The sequence below is a fragment of the Sturnira hondurensis genome, unplaced genomic scaffold (assembly GCF_014824575.4).
Source record: "Sturnira hondurensis isolate 20B ecotype Veracruz unplaced genomic scaffold, ASM1482457v3 Scaffold0022908, whole genome shotgun sequence".
Lineage (NCBI taxonomy): Eukaryota > Metazoa > Chordata > Mammalia > Chiroptera > Phyllostomidae > Sturnira > Sturnira hondurensis.
In genome coordinates, this window is record NW_028095539.1 from 3,628,165 (window position 1) to 3,655,631 (window position 27,467).

The 27,467-nt window shown below is 50.3% G+C and overlaps 1 protein-coding gene across 7 annotated transcripts in view; it reads left to right on the plus strand.

The window, feature by feature from the left end:
* Positions 1 to 27,467, plus strand: part of GARNL3 (GTPase activating Rap/RanGAP domain like 3) — a 117,947-nt gene that overhangs the window by 28,460 nt on the left and 62,020 nt on the right. For 6 of the 7 annotated variants that reach the window (XM_037036524.1, XM_037036525.1, XM_037036526.1 and 3 more), the window contains one exon: positions 3,375 to 3,444. In XM_037036524.1, the coding sequence (XP_036892419.1) occupies positions 3,375 to 3,444 (70 nt within the window). Of the gene's footprint in view, positions 1 to 2,372; positions 2,422 to 3,374; positions 3,445 to 27,467 lie in introns of those variants that run through there. The other variant, XM_037036529.1, reaches the window with a different exon arrangement.

The following is a 27,467-nucleotide window of genomic DNA, read 5'->3' on the forward strand; positions in this document are numbered from 1 at the left end:
TCCTCTCTCTAAAAAGAAATAAAATCTAAAAACAAAAGTTATTTCTCATTCATGTCATAGCCCAATGGGGGTAGTTCTACTTGGGATCTTCTATGGGGTCATTTAGAGCCCAAGGCTCAACCTTGGCTCCTCCCTCTTGGTCCTCAGAGCCCTCCCCATTCATCCAGCAGCTGAGCAAAGATTCATGGGAAATTGGATGCGCTAGGTCTGGAGGAGGTGCCCATCACTTCTGCCCACATTTCATTGGCCAGACGCTTGTGGTTTGGGGCCCAAAAACAGAGCAATTTCTCAAGCCTACGAGGCCCTTTGTCTCCGACTCTCTCCATTCTCCACTGTCTCTGCTCGACACCCAGCTCTGGCCTGGGCGCGTCTCCTCCTGGTCAGAAACCCGTGCTGCGGTCAGCGGGCCGGAGCCAGCGCTCAGCATCCCTCTGACCTGCCCAGGCCCTTGCCTAGAGATGCAGGCCCAGAGGTGCAGGCCCGTCTTCTGCATTACTGCAGGTGTAAGTGCACCGTGTGTTTTCCTACTTTATGATGTAGATCACCCTCTTTCAGTTGCCAGTTTCCACGTTGGCTGCTGCCTGCCCACTAAGCCCACGCCGTGTGTTTTAAGTTGTTGCTATGGCGGCACCCCACTGCTGGGTACCCACCTCTGCATTAGTTCAGAGCACACAGCGGCTTTCACAGGCAAACCCAAATTCTACGTGCTTAACTCAGCGTCCATCACTTGCTCATACAGGACATCATACCCTGTCCTGGTACAGATGTTCGCAGGAGTGTGAGCTTCTACTCGGTCATTCAAGACCCAGGTTTTTCCATGTTGAAGCTTTGCATTTCTGTGGGTCCTTATAGTCCTTTGCACTTGCTGGCCCTGGAGAAGGAGAGGAAGTGACCCCAGGGGATGTATCCGACATTGCTTCTGCCCATATTTTCTTAGCCAGCTTGCCGTTATCGGGCCACACTTACTGCACGAGGGGCCAGGAAACTCAGTCCAGCCACAAGGCCAGGAGGAAAGGAGAGCAGGTGTGGCACGCACCTGGCAGCATCTGCCTCTGGAGCCAGGACTGTTTGGACTGAGGGAATAATGACCCGGGACCTAGCAGCGAGAAAGTCAGCAGGCAGCCTGCCTTGGTGCTCAAAGGGGTGCTAACACACGGTAGCTAATAAGATCCAAGTATGTGCAGATACCTTCATTAATGCAACCAACGTTCACTGCGTGTCCACTCTGTGCCAGGCAGTGGGCCAGACTCTGGAGATCTAGAGGAGAACAAAGCTCCTCTTGGAGCTCTGGGGGATCCCTGCTCATCACACCCTCTGGGCTGGAAGCCAAGGGGCCAGAGGACCTGGCGGGGGAGAAGGAGAGTGGGGAGGGTTTCTAAACACGGCTGCTCTGAGTGCTTCCAGCAGCCCTAGAAGCACACCCTTGTGGTCCTGCCTGGTTCCTGCCATCAGCAATGTGCCGGGTGACAGGCAGTGATGGGGAGGAGGGGGCACCGAGAGCAGAGGTTCTGGTCATATTTGTCCTGGATTTTTCCTAGGACGTTGTTTTCCCTCTCTGAGGCTGCTCCATGATGCGGAGTTGCATCCTTTCTGTGTTTGTCTCTGGCTGTGGGCAAAGCTAGGAAGTTGGTGCTGTGTCTAGAACTGGACCCCTCCCCAAGTGGTACTGAGGGCACAGAGGGCAGGGCCCGGAGCTCAGCATCCTGCTCTTTTTACGTCACTGGCCCTTCTTGTTAGAAGCTGCTGCTGATGTTGACTGCATAGTGGACCCGGTGAAAACCGAGGAGGTCGCTGAGATCTGGGCACATAGAGCTTTCAGTCAGCAGCTATCTGGGCACAGCTCTGCTCCATGCCCAGTCTCTGTCCAAGTGCATGGATGCTCCGCCCTCTGGAGCCCACTCTCTGTGCAGCTGAGGGTGGCCGGGAAGGATCTGGCACCTGCTGTGTAGGGCCGTGGCAAATTCACCAGCAGGGTTTTCAAAATGAGCCGAGAAGATGGCACAGAGGACATGTTTAACACGGACCAGAATAGACCATGGAGGGGAGTTTTTGCATCTCTCTCGGAGGTTTTTTGGTAGAAAATCATGTCATTAGGAGCAGGAAGGTAATACCTAGGACGGCCTTGCAAGCCTCATTCGTTAATTTGTTGCACATTTTCAGCTAAGGAAGTGAGAACGACAAAAGGTTAAATTTCTCACATCACATTAACTCAGCCATCTCTGTGCAATGGTGGGAGCAGAATGCCATTAGGCTCTCTAGTCTCATTCCTCCCGTGCTGTCTTTCTCGGAGCCTATCAGATAGGGTCCTGGCAGAGAGTCAGTTCCGTGGATGCAGAGCATCAGCCTCGGTCTCTTTCCGAAACGTGCCGAGAGGGCTGTAATTTAGAAAATGTAGCCTGCCTTGGGAGGAAGGATGAAAAGGTACTCACTGCACCTTTCTTTGCATGACAGATCCCAAATGTTTTGGCTGTGTTCAACATGTGATTCCTGTGTAATTTTAGTGTCTGTTTTATTAGAGTTATTTGCATGACATATTAGAACAAAACTTACTAAAACTGCTTGTATTCATGGATCTCTGGCGGTTTCCTGAGGACCGTTTAGGTTCCTGACTAGCCGATAAGCTCCGTGTCTTTTGAGTGTGGGATTATGTATTCAAGATGCAAATGCAGGGGCGATTTTGCCCGTGTTTTAATTGCGTTGCTGCAATAATGCATGTGATTTCTCTTACCTGATTTAAGTCATTTTTGAGGGGAAGGGGGGTAGGGACGTATTAGCTACTGCTATGTAAAAAGCTAAATATCCTTGGAATTTGGATATTCAGATTTTTTAAATCTGTTAGCCCTGGTTTTTTTCGTATTGTCATCAACTAGAGGGGGGTGGGGTCTACCTGGATTTTGAAGATTTTTTTCCCTCCTATATAAAGTTTTATTTCCCCAGTAGAGCATCAAATAATGGTGGTATTTTTATGTGGCGTATCCGGGACAGACAAGCTCTCTTCAACGAGAGATCACTGCAGGCTTTGTCCCCTGCCTCAAGTTTGCCGCAGGCTCCCCTCCTGCTTATGCAGAAATGAAATCACAAACCACCAGTAGCCTTGGAAACTTCAATCGATTCCAAATGACTAAATATTTAATCCAGTCACTGCCGAGACTTCCAGGCATGACTCGGGTGTTTTTCTTTCTCCCGAGGGCTCCCGAGAGAGCCGGCTCTGCAATGGCTGCCGGGGCGGCGCCTGGGGCCAGGAGGCCCCCCTGCAGTGAGGAGCCGGCAGGCCCGCTGCCCTGGCTGCCCTTTTTGCAAACGGTAGTCGATTTTTGTAGAAGGTTTGTGACCAGATCGCTATGCATAATACTGATGAAGCATTTTTGTTCCAGCTCTGTCTCGGAAGACCTAGGCTGTAGACGTGGGGACTTCAGTAGGAAGCATTATGGATCCGTGGAGCTGGTAAGTGGGCACTGTGCGCGGTGGTGCTGCTGCGTGGATTCGGGTGTCGAGGACGCTTGCCGGCTTCGGGGGTTCTGTTGTGTGTTTGCTGCCAGACCCGGTGAGGATGCGGGCGGACTGCGTGCGAGCAGACGACTCTCAGAAGACGACAGCAGTCGGTCCTCTGTTTGTTTTCATCGTTACGCACTCCTGGGCTCTGTCTCTCGGTTGGTTAAGAGCATGTGGTGGCTTGGTGTTTTTATCTGTTATTGACATAGATAATTCTTTAAGTGATTTATGAATTAGGAAAGCACTTGGTTTTTCTATTATCTTGTTCCTAAAAGTTATAAATCTGGCTTTCGAGACTTAAATGTTACTGAAATACATATTCTGATTTTTTTGTACCTTTGCTCTCTGGATATGTGATAGGAGTTAGGATATTATGAGTTTCTTTATTGTCTCATTAAAAGTATATTTGCTGGACTCAATAAATGACTAATAGATAATCAGTATGTGGAATGAAAACACCCACATTTTTCTTCATGAGAGACATTAGGGTTCGAGTTATGATTTTTAAAAACAGTATGCTTTCATTCTACAAGAGACATAATGAAGGCATATATAATAGCCTCAACTCTTTTTAAAGACAGAATTGTGATTTTTTTTTCTCCCCAGTTGCTTGGAAAGTTGAACACATTTTCAGGGACATGTGTTCATAAAATTCTCTTTATTATTATTTAACATTATTAAAAACATTAAATTTATTATTTCTATTTACCAAAAAAAAGTGTTGATCAGATCCATTTGCATGGTGCCCATTACCCTCATTCCTATCAGCTGCGTTCCTACAGGGCTTCAGTGGCAGGAAAAGGGGCGCCAGCGTTGACCCCCAGCAGCGTGCTCCTGGAATTCAGGCATGCACCCCAGGCTTGACTGTGTGTCTGCCCAAGGCTGAATATTCTTGAAAATATAAAATAAGTACAAGATTTGGTCCTTGTTCTTAAGGTGTTCACCGTCCTCCAGCGGGGCTGATAAGATACATAAAATATCTAAAGAATGAATTTAGTCACATGAAAGACACTGATCCACTCAACCGGTGCCAGTCCTGTGTCAGACACCATGCCCACTGGGCCCGCTGCCTCCCCCGAAGGTGTGTGTGCGGAACTGTGACTCGGGGTGGGAGCTGGTAAACACAGGGGTCCGCAGAAGTAACGCCTGCCTGAGTGTGGTTGGTAGGTAATAGTGCGGGGTAATAATTTATAGTTTTAATTTGAACATTTCATTTAAAATGCCATATGGTGTGCTTGAGAGTGATATTGCTATGTTACAGAATTATATGTTTACGATTTTGTCAAAAAAGGGGCGCTAAAGGGGCACTATTGGTTCTGGCCCCTGTATTGTAAGAGGTACACAGCAGGACAAGGTGGGAATTAAGAAAAGACAGCGGCCCCTTTTAGCCAGGGATCTTGGGGACATGGCCTGGAGGACCTCAAGGATCCCGAAGGGTGTGCGTTGGTGGCAAGGAAGATAAGACAGAAGATATTTGCCAGCATCGTAACTCTTGGCAGTGGTGTGTTTGAAGGGCAGTGAGCGAGGCTCTGCCTGGCAGGGGCGTAAGGCGGCAGGGCTTGCTGGTTGGAAAGCAAGGAGGCTTCGGAGTCAGAAAGGCCTGGGACCCCGAACCAGCTGCCTCACTTCCTGACTCCGTGAACTTCTCTGGACCTCAGTGGTGCTGAAGACCTCTGCTCCGAAATCACTCTTGTTTCATCGTTTACCGGCAGTGTGATCTTGGACTTCTTTTGCCCTCAGTTTTCTCATCTGTGAAACGGGGTGTTTATCTACCGTGTAGAGTTGTTAGAGCATTAATGAGGTAACTAACGCACAGAAGCACAGTCCGTGTGAACTAGCTGTGCTGGTAAAGATGAATTCGGTGGCAAAAGTAGAACCCGACTCTCAGGTACGACTTTGAACCTGGTCTAGTAGGCAGTGTGGGGTTCTGGTGAACAGTGAGTGTGGTGCGGCGGGAGACAGCACAGGATGAAAGGCGGACCCCTCATAGGTGCGTGGGAGTCACCGAGTGGCCGACTGGGGGGGGCGGGGAGTGCTTCCAAGAGCAGCGGTTTCAGACTGGAACAGGCGTCAGAAGCACCCAGAGAGTTTATTAAAGCAGATGGCTGGGACCCCCCTCGCCCACAGAGTTGCAGACGTGGCAGGTCTGGAGTCCACGCAGAATGTGCGTTTCTGCCAAGTTCCCAGATGACGTGGCAGCTGCTGTTCCCAGGGCCACACCGAAGAAGCTGCCTTCAGAGAATCCCAGACTGGTCGTGTGTTACCCCGGACGGCCTCCCGGCCGTTCGTTCAGGTGCTTCCTCGGGGCCATGAGGATGCGTGAGTGTGTGCCAGCGATCGACCTTCCAAAACACTGCAAAGGGAATTCTGAACACATTTCTAAATTCCCTGTATGATTTCACCACCTTGCACAAGTGCTTTCGTCTCGTTTCAGCACCTCCCCATCTGTGTGGCTACAAATGCCATTACTACATGGCTGTAATATCAAATTATGTATTTCACTTCGCCCTCCTTTCTTTTCATCAGCTCTATTTTATAAATGTCCTGTTCTTGCTATTAGTCTTCATTCAGCGCTGCCATTCTCATTGGCATACGACAGCCTAACATGGTGACAAAGAATTCCCTGTGTCACAGTTTCCCTCCTTTTGTAAAATTCGGTTGTCTCTGTTTTTCCCGTGTTAGAAATAGCACACAGCGGTCTTCGGGTTGGTTGAGAAAAAATGGCATTAAGCCGAGTCCCATTTTTGCTACCCAAGGGTTTAAGGAAGGAGGTGGATTTCTCACCTACGAACCACAGAGATTTCTAAATTAAAACTCGTGTTAGGTGTTCTTATGCTTATAAGAAGGTGAATTTACTTTTCTTGTTCCTGGCTTCACGAATATTCTTGGGGACCCAGTAAGTCTTGGGCATCCTGGAACTCAAAACGCTGTCGGGGTACCCAGGGTTCTGTACAGTTGAAATTCTAGCATGCACTTGCCCTGACCTTGAACAAGCGAGGAGGAAGTCCTGGTAGAGAACTAAGCTTGGCCATTCAGGTCAGTGATGAGGGCCAACTGAGGGGCGTCGGCTTACCTCGAGTGTAAATTTGGTGAGACCGTGGACACCCAGCTCTCTGCAGCCTCGTGGGACAGGCTCCCGGGCCCCATTCACTAACTGTTGATGGCCTGCCACCGAGCGTTGGGGACTGTGCCAGGCACCAAGGGACAGGAGGAAGGTGTTCTCTCAAAGGTCTATCGTCTGGCTTTAGGGACCAACTGCCTCGCTGCACTGGATCCCAGCAGAGCTCTCGGCCTTAACCAGGGACCGTCCCACTGCAAGGGACAGCGATCCACCCGGTCCAGCGCCAGGGCAGAGTGATGCGCCGACAGGAAGTGCAGGAGGCAGCCGGCACTCGCGACTGTGAAGCCACCGAGCACGAAGCTCTTCTCTGCCTCTCTCTGGCCGCTGCTGTTCCTCAGCTTTGCTTTCTGTGTCTGTGTCTGTGTCTGCGGCTTCCGCCTCTCCGCAGACCAGCTTGCCCGACGGCCGGCCACCTGCCCCGGCCCGCGCCTCCCGGCAGCAGCTCTGTTCATGTTTTTTTTTTTTTTACTCGTGGGAAAGCATACCAACCTGAGATTTGCCATGTTTAAGTGTGCATTTCAGGGGCATTAAACACACTCGCAGTGCTGTGCAGCCTCCCCCGCCATCCACTTTCAGAGCAGTTTTCATCGTCTCAAACAGAACCAGTCCTCATGGCCCAATAGCTCTGTATTCCCCTCCTCCCCAGGCCCTGCTAACCTCTACTTTATTTTCTGTCTCTGTGCATTTGCCTGTTCTGGGTCCCTCATGTAAGCGGGATTATGTAATATTTGTCTTTTTGTGTCTGGTTTATTACACTTAGCACAGTATCGTTGAGATTCATCCTATTATAGCATGTATCAGGGTTTCATTGCTTTGGATGACGGAAGAACATTCCACTGTGTGTACGTGCGCATTTGGTTTATTTGTGTGTCTACGGAGGCTTGGGTTTTTTATACCTTTTTAGCCATTGTGAGCAGTGTTGCTGTGAACATTGGGGTGTAAGCACGTGCTCAGGTCCCCGCACTCAGCTTTTCGGGTATGTGAGCAAGGAGAGGACGCGCATTTTACCTTCCCACCGGCAGTACACGGGGTTCTACCCCCTCCGCATGTCTATTTCCGCCCCCTTTCCAGTAGCCACACCAACAGGTGTGAAGTGCTGCCTCCCAGTTGTTTGGATTTGCCTTCCACTAATGAGCAGCGATGCTGGGCGTCCTTCCTGAGCATATTGGCCATTTGAGAACCTTCTGTGGAGAAGTGGTGTTCAAGTCCTGGGACCACGTTTTACTCAGGGTGTCTGTTTTGTTGTTGTTGAGTTGTAGGGATTCTTCATGTGTTCTGGGTATTAATCCCTTATCAGATGGATGATTTCCAAATATTTTCTCGTGTTCTGTGTGTTGTCTTTTCATGCTATTGATAGTGTCCTTTGATGCACAAAAGTTTTCAGCTTCCATGAAGTTCAGTCATCTATATTTTTCCTTTGTGGCCTGTATTTTTCCGTTACATCCCAGAAGTCGTTGCCAAGTCCAGTGTCGTAAAGGTTTCCCCCGACATTTTCTCCCCGGAGAAGAACTCTGAAGGTGCAACTTTTAGGCGCATGTCTCTGACACGTGCTGGGTGAGTTCTGTCTGTGGTCACTGGGTGAGGGCCAGCGCTGTCCCTCTGCGTGTGGCTCTCCCGCTCTCCCAGCACCGCCCGTAGAAACGACTGTCCTTTGCCCACTGAGTGGTCCTGGCACCCTCGTTGGAAATCCATTGACCTATACGGGGCTCAGTTCCTGGGCTTTCTCTTCTCTCGTTGATCCCTGTGTTCATCCTACAGCCAGAGTGGTGTTTTAAAACGTTGGTGATACAGTATCTTTTCTTCCTTGAAGCCCTTCCTTGGCTGCCCATGGCCCTGCACATCTAGGCCCTTTACCGGGTCCCACAAGAACCTGCCTGGTCCCATCCTACCTTCCTCTCTCACCTTCGCTCCTGCCACTCATGCCTTTCGACATCCGGCCTTGTTTTGGTCTCTAGAACACACTGAGCTCTTCTCCATCCCCGGAACTTTGCACCCGTATTTCTCCTCCCCGGACCAGGCTTCCCCAGCACATCTGGTGCCTGGTCTCAGTTCGGATGCCACCTCCTCCGAGGCCCCCACCGTGCACCCTGTCTAGAGTAGTCCCCCTCTCTAACTCAGCATCCCACTGATTTTCTTTAGAGCCTTTATCACGATCTGTGTTTATCTCATTTGTTTGTGTAATGATTACTCTCTCATCCACTAGAGGTGTCTGTCCTGTTCATTGCTGCGTTCTGGGCCCAGCCGCATACTGCGTTCTCATCGCATGTTCTTCATTACTAGGTTGATTTCCAGCCCCCAGTCCTCCTGGCCCATCATAGTCTGCTCATTCCAGGGTCCTAACTTCGGAGTCCGAGTGGAACGAAAGCCCTGGCTGCCCTGGGTCAGGTAGCAGTCCCTGATTCACACACCTGGGTTCAGGTCGTGGGGTCATATGATTACATACGGCCCCCCGTCTCCTCCGCAAAGTCTGTGGGTGGGGCACATTCTCTATGGAGAGGATGTAGGCAAAAGTCAGTTTCAAGGAGCACGAGCTGGGGGGACCCCCAGAGTGTGTCTCTTCCACCCCCTCACGCAGCAGAGGGTTTAAAAGCGCGAACTGAAAGCGCCGGTGAAAGTGTCTTCCTCTGCTGGTGGGCTGTGTCCCTGGCACTTTTTAAATCCCATGAACAAGAATGTAGATTGTGAACTGGCTAAAGAGAGGGGTCGTGGTTGTTTATTTGCCACTGTATTCCTGGCACCAAGCACAACGCTTAGCATGAGTAACTCAGTCTTGGTTGAATGAGTGAGTGGTTCAACTTGGCTGAAATTGGAGAGTAGCCTAACCCAACAAACATATATAAAGGAGAGGAAAACGAGCCTCTCTGATTCCCCCTCCCCAAAATACAGCGAGACCCATTGGCTGGCCATGCTTTCCCCCCACACGTGCCCCATTTTTCTCCTTGATGAATTACGGCCGGTCTCTTGGGGCAGCTCTGGAAGCCAGACGCATGACCACCCCATAGACCACCCTTCCTCACTCTACGGTGAAATCTGTCAGCCAGAGCATAAGTTGTTTGTAGCTCTTCTTGATCTTTCCTTGGCCTTTGACTCAGTGGGTAAAACACCGACACGTCACGAGTGCCAAGTGGCGTGGGCACAGCAGAGAGCTCTCTCCTGCCTGAGTCCCGGTACGTCTGGGAGGTCCCAGCCTGCGGGCAGCCTCAAGTCAGGATCAAACAGGGTGCGATGTGATATGTTCCTTTGTAAACGTGCACCTGAATGACTAAGGCCGCCTTGGACAAGCTCCATGCTCCCTGCTGCATCGGAAAGGCACAGGGAAACGCTTCTGCCAGAGGGGAGCGTGGCTCGGTGCTTGTGGACTCAGCAGCCTCCGAGGGCAGCTGTCTGTGCTGTTTAATTGTTTTCAGGAGACGAGCCTTATGGTGGACTTGCTTGGCCTTTGCAGAGCTTAACATGTGCGGTTCTGTCTGAGGCCTCCCGAGGCCTGATCCAAGTCACCTGCGTTTCCACGCAGGCCCATATCTGAATTGCGCCCGGGGGCTGCCTGCGTGAGAAAGACGGCCCTTGGCTCTGAGGGACTCTGCTGCCGTCCAGCACCCCTCACTCGGCGCCGTTTTGTCCTCTGGTTAGAGTTGAGGGGGCTATTTTGGTTTTCATAGGCATTTTAGGGGGGAAATTATATTCTCTGTGTTTCTGCCAAATCGAGAGATCAGGGAAGGTCCCAGTATATCTCCCTCAGGAATGTCAAAACATCAAGACTTTAACAGTCTGCAGCTAGGCTCGGAATGTTGACACATGTCCTCAATATGTAGCTGGCTTGGGTCTCAGTCCTGTAGAGCAGGCTGGCTCCTGTGGGTACCACAACATTCGTCTCAGAGCCCTCGCCACTAAGCAAACCTGGTTTCCAAGTGTGGGGGCTGTTCTTGGCTACCTCTGATGCCTTTGAGGGTGATGGTAATGCTGACTTTGAACCCTGTCCAGGCTAAAATTATTGCAATCACTTCTGGTGAGGTGGAGCTGGGAGACCTTAACCGTGTCATTATTTATGTATTAGAATGGAAGCAGAAATCTTTCACCATGATTATGACTTTTTTATTGCTATTATCAGTCTCAACATTTATGGAAAGCTTACTGTGTGCCCGGTACGGAGGCAAACCCTTTAGATGCATTTACCTACTTAACCCTCACAGATGGCCGTCTGTGGGAGGTTGTGTCTGATTACGCTGCACACTGGGAGTGCCCCGCAGACACGTGTGGGTATTGGGTGGAGCCCCACTGAACTGATGATCTCAGGGCGGTCCCACAGCTGGTGAGTGCAGAGGTGCCACCGGGCCGGTCTGTCTGACTTGGAGAGCCCCTGGGCGTGACTGCTTCCAGCCCGTCTGCCTACAGGCAATTTTCTAAGGAAACCAGGTCGAAGGTCCCAGCAGACACCTCTGCCCGTGTGTAGTGGCAGAGAGGAGCCCTGGGCTAGGTTTTAGCTCAAATGTAGAATTTCAAACTCTCCTCTCCAAACCTTAAGGAACACATGGTTCCAAGAACGTTTATAAGGAATTATCCAAAGAGCCATCATGCCGTGCAGGGTTTGAGTTGAGAACCCAGATGAGTCCCAACCTTCAGTGGCCACAGTCACTGGGCCCTCTCAGGTTCTCTTCTGTGGGTCTGCGCCTTGGCACTCCACCTTCACCTTGCGCTGACAGACAGAGTGGCGGAGAGCCAGATGAGCTGCTGCGTGGCACGTGTCCTGTAGGGTGCGCGTGAGGGTTCATCTCAGGCTGCCACAGTGTCTCTTTAAAGAGGACCTCTGGTACCAGTACCAGGTACCCAGTACCTGCGCTGCTGCAAGGCTGCTCTGTTGTTACCCTAACAGGCAGAGGAATCCTGCAGATGGTGGGTTTTCCCTCTTTGCATTGGCCTCCAGGAAGCTCAGAACCCTCGTTTTGAAGTCGAAATCCTTGCAGGGCTTACTAGCATGCACCCTGATGTTGTGCTCTTGTTTTCAGTTTATTTACCCACACGTAGTTTTCCCTTGTTCTGAGCTTGCTCGCTGTCTAATTTTATCCTTTGAGTAAGATCTAGTTCAGTAAGCTGTTTTAATATATTTTTTAAATAACGTAGAGCAAAAACAAAAATGGCACTTCTGTGTCCAGCTCTTAACGGTGCATCCTCTGTCCCCTGTTGATGGCGAGTCTGGTCTACAGGACGGTTTTGACCCTTGTCTCCCCCTCCCCCCCCACTTTCTGATAGCGTGCGATGTTATGGCCTGTTTTCCTGGCACTGGCAACTCTTGGGCAGAATCGGCACCTCCTGAGCAGCCATTTGGTGACCGTCTTAACGGCCGAGCTCTATGTTAGTGGTATAGTTGGGGCACAAAACCCGACCGAATGCACTGGCTAAACACACACTGTAATAAGAATAGCAGACAGGTCCCCCGCATTTCTCAGGCAGAAACCCAGGCAACAGCCACGCCATGGCATTCAGCACCCGCATGCTGTCCAGTTTCAAAACTCGAGCTCCCTCCTGCAGGTCCTGGGTTGCTCGCACTCTTTATGGCCATGCAAGTCACCCAGTCCCCTGCTGTCATCTCTCTCCTCGAGGCTGTCCTCAGTGCTGCCACAGCGACCTCAGCTCAGCTCGTAGTCTCTGGCTCCTACCGTGTCTGCTGGTGTCCTGGGGTCTTTGTTCATGGATTCCAGTGGTCTTCATCTGGTGGGATATAGTCCCCTAGTATACTTCAAAAATGCATCCAATTTTTCAACCTAATATTTAATTTACTTATTTAATCTGCACTGGAGGACATACATACTGATTTCAGAGAGAGGGGAAGGGAGGAAGAGAGAGAGAGAAAGACGCGCTTCTGTGTGAGAGAGAAACATGGACCAGTTGCGTCACATATGCGCCCTGACCAGGGACTGAACCTGCCACACAGGTGTGTGTCCTGACCAGGGATCAAACCTGTGACCTTTTGGTTTCCAGGGTGATGCTCCAACCAACTGAACCACACCTGCCAGGGCAAAATACTTCCAAATTTTCATCAATGTGCAACAGTTCATTGTTTATACAACCGGAGATGCAGACTGTGAGCCTCTCATTTCCTGGGTTGGTTCTTTGTCACGGAAATCGAGTTTCCGCCCTGACTGCGTGTGGGGTCTCGTGCCCTTAGGAGGCAGGGTTCTCCTGTGTGTCTCAGACACCGTCTTTCTCGGGGGCTCTTTGGTCATATCCTTTGCCCATCGCATCCTACTTGCGCCAAAGTGGTCTCTGCCCTGTGTGGTCCCATCACGTGCCACCTCGGCTTTCAGCCAGGCTCAGTGGTATGCATCATCACTGATGGCAAAAATAACTTTTAAACTAGATCAAAAATATGTAATGTTCATAAACAAAGGAAGAAACAAACAAGTGCTAGACAGGTTGTGGGGAAAAGGGGACCCTAGTTCACTGTTGGTGGGATTGCAGACTGGTACAACCACTATGGAAAACAGTATGGAATTTTCTAAGAAAACTAAAAATGAACGTGCCTTTTGACCCAGCAATTCCACTCTTGGGAGTATATCCTAAGAACCCTGAAACACCAATCCAAAAGAACCTATGCACCCCGATGTTCATAGCAGCACAATTTACAATAGCCAAGAGTTGGAAGCAACCTACATGCCCATCGGTAAATGACTGGATCAAAAAGCTATGGTACATTTACACAATGGAATTCTATGCTGCAGAAAGGAAGAAGGAGCTCCTACCCTTTGCAACATCATGGATGGAACTGGAAAGCATTATGCTGAGCGAAATAAGCCAGGCGGTGAAAGACAAATACCATATGATCTCACCTTTAACAGGAATCTAAACAACAAAACAAACAAGCAAGCAAAATATGACCAAAGACACTGAAATACAGAACAGGCTGACAGGGACCAGAGGGGAGAGGGGAGAGAATCACAGGGTAAAAGGGGAAGGACTCACATGAACAAGTATAAAGGACACATGGACAGTAACTAGGGTGGGGGGGCAGAAATAAGAGGGAGGTGGGGAGCACTGGGGGGGAGCAGGGCTGGGAATACAAGACAGAAAACTGTACTTGAACAAGAATTAAATAAAAATAAAATAAAACCTGAAAAAAATATGTAACGTTATCTGCCTGTGAAGACCGCTAGGATGAATAGAAAATAGCCTGCATTTTCTGAAAGTGCTTTTTAAGAACATGTGTTTACTTCTGACTTTAGGCAGATCCACCATCTAAACTGCAGCGTCGGACAGCCATCGGCACACACACGCACCCGTTTGAAAACCATGCTTACTTTGCTTTCAGTGCCCCTGGCAGGTCGCTGGGGACGGCTTTCCCTGGGGCTTCGGGACCAAGAGTGTTTGAAGTCCTCTGTGGGCCTCTGCCTGTGCCCCTGGGCTGGGCCCTAGTCTCCCCACTCTCTCCCGTCTCCGGGCCAGTCTGGGCAGGCACAGCTCAGCACCCTCTCTGTGAGAGACAGCCAAGTCCCTGGGTTCTGAAGGTTGCTCCCCATTTTCATCCTCGTAAGTGGATGTAGGGATGTCTGCTATTCAGCCCACATGCCCCCCGGGCATCTCTCCTGGGGTGGCCTGTGGGCCACTGAACCTTCACATGCCCCAAACTGGACTCATCCTCGTCCCCCTCCCCCCCACCCCAATGGTACCACCTTCCAGAACCAGACATAGCCCTCGTCCAGTCGCTCACCAGATCCTGCTGGTGACATGGCGTGAAACAGACTTCACGGCCAAGTTGCTCTTTGTTCACAAGGATGTGCTCGGGCAATGCCAGGCAGTGACGGGTGCACCCACACACACACGGAAATGGAATGTGTGCACATGGACTACACACGTCCCGATGTAGATTTCACAGCCACCCGGTGAGGTGTAGTGACCGTCATTACCCCCATTCCAGCTGAGGGAGCTGAGGTTCAGAGCGATTCATTAACTCGGCCAAGTTCTGGAGCTCGTTCCCCGCCCCGCCCACAGTGGGTTTTGGTGACTTCAGAGCCCGGTGGTGTGGCCCAGTGTCACAGGCTGCCCAGTGTCTGTCCAACTTCATGACCATAATAATCACTTGAAGAGTCTGTCCGAACTTGAGGTTACGATTCCATATATCTGAGAGGATTGAAGGGCGAGCGTTTGTCACTGGAGCAGGACTGCTTCTGTGTTCGCCCTTTTTTGTGTGACATTCCTGTCACCCCCTATTTTCCCCAAGCTCCCGGGCACTCTCTCTGGCTCTCCCTGACTTCCCAAAGATTCTATTCATCAAGTTTCATAAAATTTCACCCAGTTTGTCAGAAGCCTCAGCTGCAATGAACCCGAGTCTGGGGGCTTTGAGTTCCTTACCACTGTAAGAAAAAGCCCCCACTGTCCCGTCTGCAGCATCATCTTTGTCTCTGAAACCAGCGAGTGACAGCGGCAGCAACACCTCAGCATCCCTCCTGCGCTTACGGAATGAAAAGCAGGAGCTCTGAGCCCGGCACCGAAGCGTTCCCAGGCTCGCTCTAACCCACCCTGGAGCCTTCGCTCACCCTCCAGACAAACCGGGCTTTGCCCACCGGGACCCCGGCCTCTGGGCTTCCCCGTGCCCCACCTCCTTCTTGACCCCCTCCCTGGAGTGAGCCTCTGCCAGGCTGTGGTTTCCATGCAGCCTTCTCCGATTCTCCCGGGGAAAGTCGTCGCTCACTCTCTGCATGGCTCTCCGAGTCTCTCCGTGACACCTGCCACATTTACACTGTAATTATTTGTGGGCATCTCTCACCTTTTCTGGTGGGCAGGGCTCGTGGTTCTTTCTTGGTTGTCTCCCTGAGGGCTACATATTAGCCACATGGCTATGTATTAGCTGCTAGACCATCTGTTTTGCTAAAAAAAAAAAATCTGATGTCTGATGCAAATTCTTATTTCTCTTCTTAAACTTTTTATCTTTTTTCCGTTCTATGTGTGTATGACACCCATGCATGCCGAAACACTGTTCTCATTATAGAAGGGACACATGCCGATTATAGAAAATTGGAAATGTACTGAAAAGCACAGGAAAATTGAATTCATCTGTAATCCTACCACCTAAGGATAATCACTGTTAAGATTTAGTGTGTGTGTCCCTTTGTCATTAAATTTATATGCTAAGTGGGTCTGTATGTTGTATTGTGCTTCTATACTTAAAAACAAAGTACAATAATCTTTTGAAAGTACAGATACTCTTCTACAAACATTTCTGTCTCCTCCCATCCAAACCTCTTATTTCTTCTTCATGTCTAATTGTGGGGGCTGCTATTCCAGAGCCGTAGTGAACACCCCGTGCAGGAGGCCCAGGGGCACTGTTTCAGGCAGGACAGGGAGGTATCTTTTCTCAATCTGAGAATATCTCAAGTTAGGCCTCCCAGAAGACCAGCTTGGCCGGTTTACATTTCTGAGTCATCACCTCTTTTTCTTAAAACCTCACACATTCTGATCTGTTATCATGTTAGGATCCCAGGCTCTACTGTAACAAGTTACCACAAAGCAAATGGCTTAAAGTAACAGAAAAAACTTTCTCTCTCATAGTTCTAGAGGCCAGAAGGCCAGAATTAAGATGTTGACAGAGCCATGCTCTCACTTCTGAAGGCTGAAGGGGAAAACCGGTCCTGCCTCCTCTGGGTTCTGGGGTGGCCAGCTGTGGCGACACCCTGTGGCCCACAGCCACAGCACCCCAGTCTGGTTGTGTTATTGCCTGGCCACCTGACCTGCTTTGTGTTGGGGTCTCTCACTTTTCTCTGATAAAGACACCAGCCGTTGCACTTAGGGCCCACCCTAATCCAGTAGGACCTCACCCCCATGAACTCCACCTGCAAGGACCCTCTGCAAGCAAAGGCACATCCTGAGGCTCCAGGTGGATGTGGATTTGGGGGGCGCTATTTAACCCAGCACAGTCACCTTCTGTCCTTGCACGTTCTGGAGAGACGTCCGAGGCAGTTTAATTTGTTTTCTTTCCAGGCGGACCGCCTGGACCGCCTTTCCTGCCTGGATTTTTCTCAGATCTTCTTCTTTATTCTTTTATTTTAAAAATGTTTCCCCTGATTTCTCTGCACGTTTCTTTTTTATTAATTTTTCCCAGAGCACTGCATCTGAGTGATTGATTCTTAGACTCAGGTCCTTCGTCACAGCTGAATGTTTTCTTCTGCTGTGTCTTTGGATTTTGTTCCTGTCCCACCTCGAGACAGTAAGAAAGGTCTTTTCCTCTGCCCTCCACACGGTCTTTTCTTCCTGGTTGTATTTTGTTCCTTTTCTTCCTGGGAACGCCTCTCAGACGGTGGTCCTGTTACTGTTCCTGTTTCCTAGGTGAACAGGTAGCTTTCCTCCTCCAATCAGGAGCTGTCTCACATTCGCATATTTTGGTCTTCTTTTATTTATTTATTTATTTATTTATTTATCTATCTATCTATCTTTGGAGGGGAAGGGAAGGAGAGAGAGAAAGAAACATCAATGTATGGTTGCCTCTGGTGTGTCCCCTGTTGGGAACTGGCCTGCAACCCAGGCATGTGCCCTGACTGGGAATCAAACCGCAATTGTCTGGTTCGCAGGCCTGCGCTCAATCCACTGAGCTACACCAGCCAGGGCCTTCTTTCTTTTTTTTGTTTTATCTCCTCCACTTCCTCAAGCCTTATACACTTGTTGCAAAGATCACATCTTCTGTCTTATTGAAGGTAGTAACTGCTTTTTCCAAAATTTTATTTTGGTTTCATAGTAAAAACGAAATACTTCCTTCTTTCATTTTCAGGATCACATGTAGCATTTTTTTCATAGCTCCCATGTTGGTTTTTGTTGGCTTTTTAAATGAAATCGTCAAACAGGGAGCTGTTCAGACCTTGTATTTTTCAACAGGCAGCACACATAGCGCACCTTAGGGACCGCAGCTTCTCAGAGCCACACAGCGGGAGGGCTGCTGGCCAGGCAGAGCCCCCCCATCAGTTTCCAGGGTCGCGCTGATGCTTATCCTGTGCTGCTCTGCTGGGTGAGACAGGGATGCTCTCATGCTCGGCTGAGCGCACCCCAAGGGCATCCGCTGAACCAGTGCTTCCAGAATGTACGGGTCAGGCAGGGGCTTAGGGGGCCAGGCGGCAGACTGGCGGGGAGAGGAGTATCGAAGCTATGTTTGCTTGGCTCTTGACAGAAGCTCGAGAAAATGGAATCTTATGTACATTCAAGAACTGGGTGGAGATTATGAAGAGGAGAAATCTCTCCCCATCCGCCTCCACCACCCTTTGGTGGCCAGCTGCTCTGCTCCCAGGACGCTTCCAGCCTTTCTCCCTACATGTGGAGCTCTGCTTATGAAGGCTGCATCCTCTAAATGGACTTCCTCTTCCTCCCTCTTACTTCTGGCCAAGTGTTTTCTTGGAGAGGTGCTGGCATGGCTGCGGGCCCCCAAAATGCGGTGCCCATGTAGCAAAGTGGTGACTCCCGGCGTTTTCTGGGACCCGTTTGGTCACGGGTCCCAGGTGTAGGACCCGTGCACCTCATACGAAACGACGTAGTGTGGGGAAGGTAAAGGGCCCTCCGACTTTCTGCGCTGACTGCTGGTTTCTCTGTTCCAGGCAGTGAAGCCCGTGACCAAACATGTTTTCGGTTTTCTCACTGGCCGTGTGGTCAGCAGAAATGCCCTGGTGTCTGGGCCGTGGGGTGGGCAGTCTGTCTTCAGACCTGGGAATCGTCATCACCTTTTGTGCTGAATCCTCACAGCTGTTTCACCGGCAAGTTGAATCTCAGGGGCCACTGTCGGGTAGGAGTCGAACGAGGAAAGCAAGACAGATGTATTTGAAATGGAGGCTTAGAAGACAGAGCTCTCCCTGACTCGCATGACATCTCTCAGTACAGTGAGTACATAGGTCACCTCTTGAAGGAAAGGCTATTTCGGGGATGGTGACTGACAAGTCCAGGACAAGGCAGGAGCTGTCACGGGCAGTGAGGACGGAATGGCTGACAGGCGTGGGGCATGGGAGTGAAGATGCAGCCAGGGTCCAACGCATGAGCCTGTCAGAGGCCCAGTCACTGAAAGCTTTCGCGTCTCTGAGCACAGACATGCAAGAGGGTGGCCCTTCTGGGCAGGGGAGGGAGGGGCAGTACGAGCTGGGACTCAACTCGGTGGGCGTGACGAGTCGGCAGCGCAGGGGGCCTGCGTGTTGTTCAGCGCAGTGCCAAAGGGATTGAGCGCAGGTCCCGTTGAGAATGTGTGCCCCTGAGGTGAGAGTGTGTCTGCGCTGTGGGCCGTGCATGGCAAGGCCACGAGGTCAAGGGCGGTTAGTGAATTTGACGAAGTGGAAGGCGAGGAGCTCAAAACAGCAGATGGACCATCCGGATGGATGTTGAGCTTGCTGAGGACAGCGGCCAAGGATCGGTGGTGGTTTTTTAGAAAATCTGAGCCCAGCTCTGAGGCCGTGGTGGCTCTGCTTTCGCCAACATGTATTCTCCTGGCTGGGGAGCCCTCTGACCCCCATGGTCCCCACTTGAGTGGCCCAACCCCCCAAATAGCATCCCTGTCCCCTGGCACAAGCAGCATAGGCCCGAGGTGAGAAAGTCTCCTCTGGCCCCAGCACTCCCCTCCCTGGCCTCTCCCGAAGGCATTGGAAATGACCAGGGCACAGGGCCTGGGGACAGCACTCACCAGAAAGGGGTGGCTCGTCTGCCTACATTCAGACCTGGACCCCCCAAACCCCCAAACACTCACCTTTATTGATGGAAACATTTAAGCTTTCTTTCATCCCTCTGGGCAGTGCTAGTACTTCCTAATCCAGGTGTGTGTGCGTGTGCGTGTGTGTGGTCTGCACATGGTGAATAGGTCTTCTTGGCCAGTATTTGTACTTTTTTTAAAAATCTGCTTATGTTTGAAATCATTTCTCAAAGGTCCCATATATCTTCCAGAATAAATCGCATCACAGCAATGAAACCATCTCCAGCTCCCTGAGGCAGAGTTGGCTCTGCAGCCTCTGACCCCACCCACAACACCCGCCTTGCTCCTGTTGTGGCGTTTAACCAGGCTGCGTGGTGATCTGTCTGTTTACGCGTGCGTCAGTCTCTCCTCCAGGCCAGGCATCACAGCACGCTTGTCTTCAGAGGTCTGACGGTTAGCGCCGGCCCCGAGAAATAGGCTCTGATGGTGTTTGCCAGGCTGACAAATGTTTAGACAGAGTCCAGGAGTGCGAAGACAGCGTTCAGATGGTTTCTTCATGCTGATACTAAGCAGAACCTTCCATCAGTTACTTTAGTGTGTGTAGTGCTCAATGTATCTTGAACACTTCCGATGTCCAGGCACTGTCCTAGGCTCATTACATGTTTTATGTTATTGAATCCTCTCCACAGAGCCTTGAAGTGGCTACGATCATTGTCCCCATGTTAAAGATAAGGAAAAATGAAGTGGTTTGCCCCAAAGCACAGAGCTGAAAGTGTAGAAGGAGATTTGAACCTGATTAGTTGATTGCCAAAATCCATATTCATAACCACTCGTTTTCAAGGAGGAGATGGAGGCGGGAGGGTCTGAAATAGTAGTCAAAAGACCTACTTTACACAGACGTTTGGAGACTTTATTCTGGGTTAAAATGCTGTTTCTGTGCTTCACCAGCCTGGATGCTGCATGCGCAGTGCATGGGAAACAGAGGGCGCAGGTACCCCAGCCCCGCCTTGGCACTGAGACAGACACCGGCTGGAGAAGCAGGGTGGTTACGTGGAAGGGGGAAGCTGTTGGTTTTTGAGAAATTATATATTTGTATTACTTTAGGAAATATTCTCATTTAATTGCCTTTAGTGTTAAGCTAACAATCCTTTTATACACAGTAGTTAATGAATAACACTCCCTGCTTCCTGGTTTTTAAAATACTTTCTTTCGAATTCATTTGGTAAATCACACAAATGGATATTATTACTTGGAAGTTACTTCTTCCAGAAACAAAACATCTAAAACATTGGACTCTGCTACAGTTTTGGCTGATACCGGACCAAAGCCTCCATTCAGGATGTTAAATTGCACACATTTCCTCTGCTTTTCGTGCGTTTAACTCACCGAAAGAGTTTCACCCTGAGAAGCTGCTTTGGCCGCCAGAGCTGCATCGAGATCGGCCTTCCCCAGTCCGGTCGGAGCACTTCCCTGTGGTCTGTGCCGGGGCGTGGCCCCAGGTGGCTATTGAACTTGCAGTGTGATGAGTGCAACTGAGGAACTGAACGTTTCTCATTTTAATTAATTTTGAATTCAATGTGAATGGTGCCAGTGGCCATAGGGTTGGATGACGCAGGAATACCAGAGGAACCTGTCCCAGCCAGTGCCTGACAGGTACCGGCCTTTTCCCTTCCCTTTCGCTATGTGACCGAGTCAGATGCTAAGACCAAGTCAAGCAAAATAAAATGAAAACCCCGCCCTCGTTCCTTAGCATTGCTGATGTGGAGTATGTACTAACACCCCGAACTTCTGCGCCAGAATGGCTGCGAAAGAATCTGCCCCTTCCTCCTCCTCCAAGGCAGCGCTGCCCTGCTCTCCTACGAGTGAGCCCGCAGTCCTGTGGCGTGAGGGGTTGGGGGGTGGCCCTGTCGTGGGGGGGCTGGCCCAGCACCACCTCTGAAAACCCTCCAGGCTCAGGTGGCCTCTGTGGGGCAGCGTTTGACCAGTTCGAACGCTGATCAGTTCTACAGACAGTTCTTGGTATATTCAGGTTTCTTTCTCGTCTTAAGATGGTTTTCATTGTGTATATCATCCTTGAAAGTTTCCATTTCATTGAAGTGTTTAGTAATATTTGTGTAATTTTGTGTCGTGTTCTCTCATGCTTTGAAAATCTCTTCTCGAGTTTTGTTTTCTTTATTATCACTCTGTGTGTGTGTGTTCTCTGCTTTTTAAAAGCAGACCTCCTGATGATCTCTTGGCTGTGTTTATTGATTCTACTGTCTTTCCAAATCTATAATTTCTGTTCTGATCTTTTATTGATTCCTTTTGCCTGCTCTCCTGTGTTTATTTCATTGTTCTACTTTTGTATCTTCTAGAGGTTACTGAGTAGCTCATTGTGTTTATTCTTTCTGGTTTAATAATGAAAGCATTTAAGATTATGAATTTTCCTGTAAATGTAGCATCTATTGCATTTTTTTTAAAGATTTTATTTATTTATTTATATTTAGAGGGGAAGGAGAGAGGGAGAGAAACATCAGTGTATGGTTGCCTTTCATGCATCCCCTGCTGGTAGTTGGCCTGCAAGGAACCAGACTGCAACCCAGGCATGTGCCCTGACTGGGAATGGAACCGTGATCCTCTGGTTCGCAGGCCCGCGCTCAATCCACTGAGCTACACCAGCCAGGGCTGCATTTTTAAAATATGTACTGTTTTCATTGTTGATATCTGAATAGTGTCCAATTTTAATTTTCCTGTTTGACCCAAGAGTTTCTTTCAGGTGTATATTTTTAAATTCCCAATTTTTAACGTTTTAATATTAATTTCCCATTCGGTGGCAATATGCTAAAAACCTATATTGTTTCTGTTTTATAGAATTTATTCATGTTTGCTTTCTATCCAGTATTTGATGGTTTTTTTAATTATTTTATTTTAAGTGTTGTTCAAGTACAGTTTTCTGCCCTTTCCCCCTCCTAGGCCACCCCCCGCCCTCCCCTCCTTGATGACTTTTTTGGAGTTTAGTCAGTGTTCTTAAAAAGTGTGTATCCTCTGTTTGTACCTTGATAAATTAAGCATTTTTCTATTAAGTTATGCTTCTTAATTTTATAATTTTATTCCTCTATAAATCCTTATTAATTTTTGCCTTGACCTATCAGGATGAAACATGCTAAGATTTTCCATTGTAATGACAATCTTATAAACTGCTATTGATTTTTTGTTTTATAATAAGTGCCTGTGATTATTGTATCTTGGGAGTGAGTGGGTTTACTCATTCATGTACTGTGACTTGGATGAGCTTGCTATTTTTCTGAGTTCTACCATCTGATTTTATTATTCCCTCATCATTTTCCTTTTTTCCCCACTCACGATGGATATTTTTTCTTCGATTTTCTTTTCCATGATTGTTTTATTGTATATTGTTTTATCGTAATATGTCTCTTAGTGGTTAGATTACATTTATGTTCCCAGTCTTTGAGGCTTATTTTTCTGTCTAAGGGAGTGGTGCCCATCCATCTTCATTATGTCTGCGCTGTTCTCCCAGTTGACCTCTAGGGGGCCCAGGTTCCCCTTTACCCACCTGCCCATTTTGCCCCTGCCCTGGGCTCAGTCCTCAGGAGGGCAGATCTGGATGGATCTGATTAAAAACCATCTTCCTGAACTCCGGGAGGGGCAGAGCTGTGTTCGCACAGGTCAGAGCACATGAGTGCCCCCTCTTCTCCTCGGGGGAGAAGGAAGAGCAGGAGCAGACTGCCCAGCCCCCTCCTCTCTGTGGCCTTGGAGTGGGGTGATCTCAGACCAACCTGCTCTCTACTTTGTTTCTGAACCTTCCGGGCCCATCTACAGACTGGTTTTCTACTGTGCTCCTTTGGGGACATTTCCTTCTGAGCGTCTGATTTTTGGTTCAGCGTGCTCACTGGGGACTGTGGTCTACATTTCAAACGTCAGAAACCATGCTTCACATCGTGAGCCCGGACCATGCCTTGTTCCATTTCATAGACCCAACACCCCCCAAATCATTACAGCGACCAGCCGTCATCACCTGCAGCGTCCCTGTGCTTTCACAATGACACTGTTTCAAAGAACGTCTGCTCTGCTACCTCAGATCAGTGTTCGCGCCTTAAATCACAGACTTGTCACAGGTTGAACGATTTTTTTTCTTTGCTCTTTCTCAGGGGGTATATTAGTTGGCTTAGACATCAGGCTGCAGTTAAGAACAAGCTTATTCACTGTCAGCTCCAGCCAGACAGTCTGAGTCCGTGGGTGGCTCTGCCCCGCACACTCTGGGACTCACGATGGACCCCCTGTCTTCACTCTGTACTCCCGGGTCTCCTCGGTCAGTGAGGCCGTGGCCAGTGCAGAGGGAAGGAAGGTGTGGGACGGGCGCCTGCCCCCTCTCCAAAGGGCCTGGGTCTCCAGAGGCCACCTGGAACTGTGACCCACCTTCCAGCGGGAAGAATTAGGTCAAATGGCCCCCTGGAGGGAACTGTGGTCTAGCCACGTGCCCAGCCACAGTGTGGCTACATGGGAGATGGTGAGCTCGGACTTCGGTGGCAGCCCGGACTCTGTGCCATGTGGGGCTGGCAGAGGAAGTCCTAGGGAGTGTGGCACTGGCCGTTGGGATGGGTTCCTGGAGGTACTGTGCCATTCCCGAGCCAAATCTCCTTCCAACAAAAGAAGACTTTACTGATGTTTATAGTTTTGATTGACCAGATCAGAGGTTCAGGAGAATGACTGGAGGAAAACTACGGACAGACGCAGCTGTGTTGAAAGGGCTTTTTACCCTGGGGCGTTACTCTTCCGCCTCCCAGTTCGCCAGAACACTGTTTTCTTCAACATCCAGGCACCAGCTGCCACAGCTCACTCTGCTGCGTGGCGCCGGCGGCCTGAGCCAGCGGCAGAGACGGGGCTGCCATCCCGCGTGCCAGCCTGGGTCACTTTCCCAGTGCGACTGGAGGTGGCCTTCCCACCCACTGCCCTGACACCCACTCTCACCCGGGCAGGCCACCAGGTATGAGGAAGCCACCGCCCAGGCTGGTGTGGCCTGGCACGTCGTGACTCGGGGCACTGGTCCTGTCCCTCACATTGTTTCTTGTGTGAGTGACGACCCTCCTCTGGTGTCCAGAACTGGCGTAGATCTTCTCACAGATCTCGATTCCTATAGTTACTTAATCAGGAATTCTTCCTTCACCTATTCACATGTTTCTTGTTTGGTAAATATTCCGTGACCATCTGTGTTGTGGCAGGCAGTGTGCTTAGCTAGGGCGGAGGTGGTGCAGTCGCCAGAAGATCGGTGGTCCCTGCCTTTGTGGGGCTTCTCATGGGGAGCAGAGGGGGTGCGTGAGGAGAGGCAGGCACAAAAAGAGCCATCCAGAAAGAAAGGGAACCCCAGCTCCGGGGATGCTCCCAAGCTTCTACTGGGCTCATTTCCCAGGCCCTGAGGTCAGGGAGGTCCCCTGCAGTGGGGACTGCAGTGAGACTGCATGAAGAGAAGGCCTCTCTAGGGGACGAGGGCAGAGGAGGGCATCCCGGGCGAGGGAGTGATGGGTGCACATCCTCGGGTGGGGCGGAGTGGGTGCTGGCATAGACAGGATTGTGGGATGGTCAGGTTTGCAATTTGCCAGAGTCACCGGGCTGCAGGCTGCGGTGTGAGTGGGTGGAGTGGAGCAACGGTGGCGGGGCGTATGGACCAGTGAGGAGGTGGCTGCAGTCGTCCAGGTGAGCCGTGACAGTGACTTGGATGAAGATGGAGATGGTGGAGGTGGTAAAGGTGATGGAGTTAAATGGGTTGGCTTGAGGTCTAAGTTCAGTGTGTGTAGATTTCGAGAGCAGAGGGAGCTAAGTGCCTTCTAACCATCAAAGCATGAGATATGCCCTTCCTTGGCGGGGGGGGGGGGGGGGGGGGGGGGGGGAGAAAATTANTAGGGATGGGAGTAATAGACAGAAAACTGCACTTGAAAAACAAGTAAATACATTTAAAAAAAGAAACATGCCCTTCCTTTCTGCTTCTGCAACTTTTCAAGCCAGATAAACAGTAAGCTTCTTGTTCTCAACAAAGGAGAAAGGCACCATTGCCTTCGCCTGGCAGTGTCTGAAACGCCGTTGGCAGACATTTGGTTTGTGTATCTTGAGTGAATCATTGCATGACGTCAGCTCTTCTGCCAAGCCTCTGAGTCCCAGATGAGACCGCCGCAGTGAGGACTAGATCTACCAACCTCTAATTCGGGGGCAGGAGGGTAGGGGGGTGCATGGTGCTTTTCTCATGTACCAGTGTCAGATGTTATTCATTGATTGCAGCTCTTTGTCTCTCCAAGTCCAGATGTGACCTGGGAATGCTTCCCCCAAAGCCCTTGAGGCAGCCGATACCAATAACACTTCCCTTGAAACCTATTTGCTATTCCCTCACAAGCAAAGAAGAAATTAACACTGAGTCCCCTGCGAACTTGGCAGTAACCCCAGGAGACCTCGATTCATCTTGCTCTTATACTTTAGACACAAACCAGTCCACAAGATCCCTCACTGCTGACACCAGCTGCAGAGTGTGGGGGTCCCCAAGGCCACTCTCGGGTTCCATAATTCGCCGAGACTCACAGCGCTTATTGAAAGCTGTTAGGCTCACTTAGGGTTTGTTACGGTGAAAGGGTACAGATGAGAATCAGCCCAGGGGACTGGCACATGAGACTGGCACACGGGACAGAGTGCAGGGGAGTGAGCTCCGCGTGCAGAGCTCCCCGCTGCCCCCTACCTCGGGGTCCCGGGCAGCATTCGCTCCTCCAGAACGACCTGTGGCCACACACAGGGAGCACTGTGCCCAGAGGTAGCCCCGATACCACGGGACCCAAAGCCCCCACTGTAAATCACGTTGCTCCCCCTCGTGACCCAAAGCCCCCAGGTGAACAAACAGACACTCAGGCAGGGCATCCCAGGACTCGAGATCACCTCCCAGGAGCCAAAGCCGACCTCTCCTGGGGCAAGGTTAAGTTCTCTGCCACTTGGCCTCATTTGCCCATCTTCAGTGTCGAAACACCATAATGATCTGGGGCCACAAATAGTGAACATACATAAGTCTTCTTCGTAGTTATCTTTAAAAAAAACATTTCGCAAGATAAAGATGGGGTGTACAGGCTGGACTTCATCACGGATATTCCGTGGAGGATGGTTGGGCGGGGCAGCGGCTGGGGGTTTGGGGAGTCCGACTGCCTCGGTTCACGTGGCGGGCCCCCCCACACTGTTACATGGCGTCAGTGGTTGTTTCTACCTTTCTCTGCCTCCATTTCCTCCTTTGTGAGTGAGAATAACAATGAAACCTACCGTGTGTTGTTACAAAGGGAATTAAGTGACATGATGTTCAGGCCGGAAGAGTTCATGGCAACGTAGAAGCCCTCAGTAAGACACTAGATACAGTTATTTTTCTACCTATCATAAAAAAAATGATCAACCTTTCTCAAATAATTTCCGTGGGAAAATGTGTTCTTTTTCCCTGAAATGTTTCCATTTTCATGCCTTCCTTTCTGTCAACACGGGTGAAAATGAGACGATAGGCTTTCTAAGGAAACTGTGGGCCGTCGGTCAGGGTTGGCGGGGGTCGGCCAGGTCGGAGCAGCGAGAAGAGCCCCTCGGGGCAGCTGTGTCCGAATGAGTCTGAAACGCGGAACCTGTTGGCAGATCTTTGCTGTAAACTGTGGGCAGAATCAGAAGGTTAAAAAAAAGAGAGATGTCATATCTCCAAGTTGCTCCTGAGCAGTCTAGAAGATTTGGGAGAAAATAAGAGCAATCGTGCACCAGGAATTTTAGAACTGATGTGCCCTGACCTACTTCCCGATCCTCCCTCTCTGGCATTGAGTCCCTTGACGGCCATCGGCAAGTGTCTCGCTGCCAGGGCTGAAATGCAGTCTGCCGGCCTTGGCCGGGGCTCGTCAGCCTTTCGGAAACTGTTTCATGCTGAACAAGGCACAGGAGCTCTCTGCAGTGGCAGCAGAGCCTTGTGTTCGTGCCAGCCATTGATCGTTTCTTCAGATCTCCCGTGCAGGTGGCTGAACTTGAGACTTGGCCTCCGGTGTTGCCCTCTGTGAGCAGCACTTGCCCACATGCGGTGTGCCTTACGGTTCTCTTCCCAGAGAGCAACGCCTCGGCGTTTTCCAGGATTGCAGTGCGTTCCCATTCCGAACGGACGCTCTTGTTTTCCGCTCCCGGGGGTTAGGTGTTCTGCAGACCAGGGCCGACAGTGTGGGGAGGACTTGG